Source organism: Myotis lucifugus, unplaced genomic scaffold (genome assembly GCF_000147115.1).
Source record: "Myotis lucifugus unplaced genomic scaffold, Myoluc2.0 scaffold_1236, whole genome shotgun sequence".
NCBI lineage: Eukaryota > Metazoa > Chordata > Mammalia > Chiroptera > Vespertilionidae > Myotis > Myotis lucifugus.
In genome coordinates this window covers 30,332-31,482 of record NW_005872284.1, presented here as the reverse complement: position 1 = coordinate 31,482, position 1,151 = coordinate 30,332, and the positions used below count along the sequence as shown (strand labels likewise).

At 43.5% G+C, this 1,151-nt stretch overlaps 1 protein-coding gene across 1 annotated transcript in view; it reads right to left on the bottom strand.

The window, feature by feature from the left end:
• Positions 1-563: 563 nt before the first annotated feature.
• LOC106695416 (zinc finger protein 2 homolog) overlaps positions 564-1,151 on the bottom strand; it is a 3,707-nt gene continuing 3,119 nt past the window's right edge. Inside the window, exon 3 of the mRNA XM_014449531.2 lies at positions 564-1,131. Coding sequence (XP_014305017.1) covers positions 564-1,131 — 568 coding nt within the window. The remainder of the gene's footprint in view (positions 1,132-1,151) is intronic.

Sequence of the window (1,151 nt, the reverse complement as noted above, 5' to 3'; positions counted from 1 at the left end):
CTGGGTCAGGTCCATTTTCTAGTCATAGAGAAATGAATGAAGATACTGCCAAGAGCTTGGAGGAATCATAATTACCACAAGCAGAAGCGAGAACACAGAATACATTCCCCTGAGCACCCAGGGAATGTGACCGATGCACACTCCTCAGGTGAGGCAGGTGTTAGCTGTGAAATCTCTTTAGTGATAAACACTCACAGTGACATCATTTGGGTTGTAGGTCTGGACATGTTAGCAAGTACAACACAGATCCTTCAAGTCTCACTTGTACCTCAATTTTATGACGAATCTAGCAGAGTGTATGTTCTCATTAAAGGGGTTTACATTCATGTAAAAGGGTCCCATAGAGCCCCTTAAGTGTTCTTATACTTAGTGAGAAAAATAAAACATTCCCTGCACATTTACATCTTTTCTCCAGTGTGAAATTATAGGTGTCTAACCAGGTTATAGTTGCAGCTAAAAGGAATCCCACACTCACTACACTCACCAGTGTGAACTCCCTTGTCTTCACTGGGGATAGAGCTTTCACTAAAGGATTTCGCACATTAACTACACTCATATGGCTTTTATCGAGTGTGAACTCTGTGGTGTTTCCTGAGGGCAGACCTTTCACTGAAATGCTTCCCACATTCACTACACTCATATGGCTTTTCTCCAGTGTGAACTCTGCGGTGGTTAGTGAGGGTAGCCTTTTCTCTGAAATATTTCCCACAATCGCTACACTCATATGGCTTTTCTCCAGTGTGAACTCGTTGGTGTATAGTGAGGGCTGCCTTTTCTCTGAAATGCTTCCCACATTCACTACACTCATATGGCTTTTCTCCAGTGTGCACTCTGTGGTGCTTATTGAGGGTAGACCTTTCACTGAAATGCTTCCCACATTCACTACACTCATATGGCTTTTCTCCAGTGTGAACTCTGCGGTGGTTAGTGAGGTTAGCCTTTTCTCTGAAATCTTTCCCACAATCGCTACACTCATATGGCTTTTCTCCAGTGTGAACTCTGTGGTGTTTAGTAAGGTAAGATCTTCGACTGAAGGGCTTCCCACATTCACTACACTCATATGGCTTTTCGCCAGTGTGAAATCTGTGGTGTTTAGTGAGGGCACCCTTTTCTCTGAAATGCTTCCCACATACGCTACACTCATATGGCTT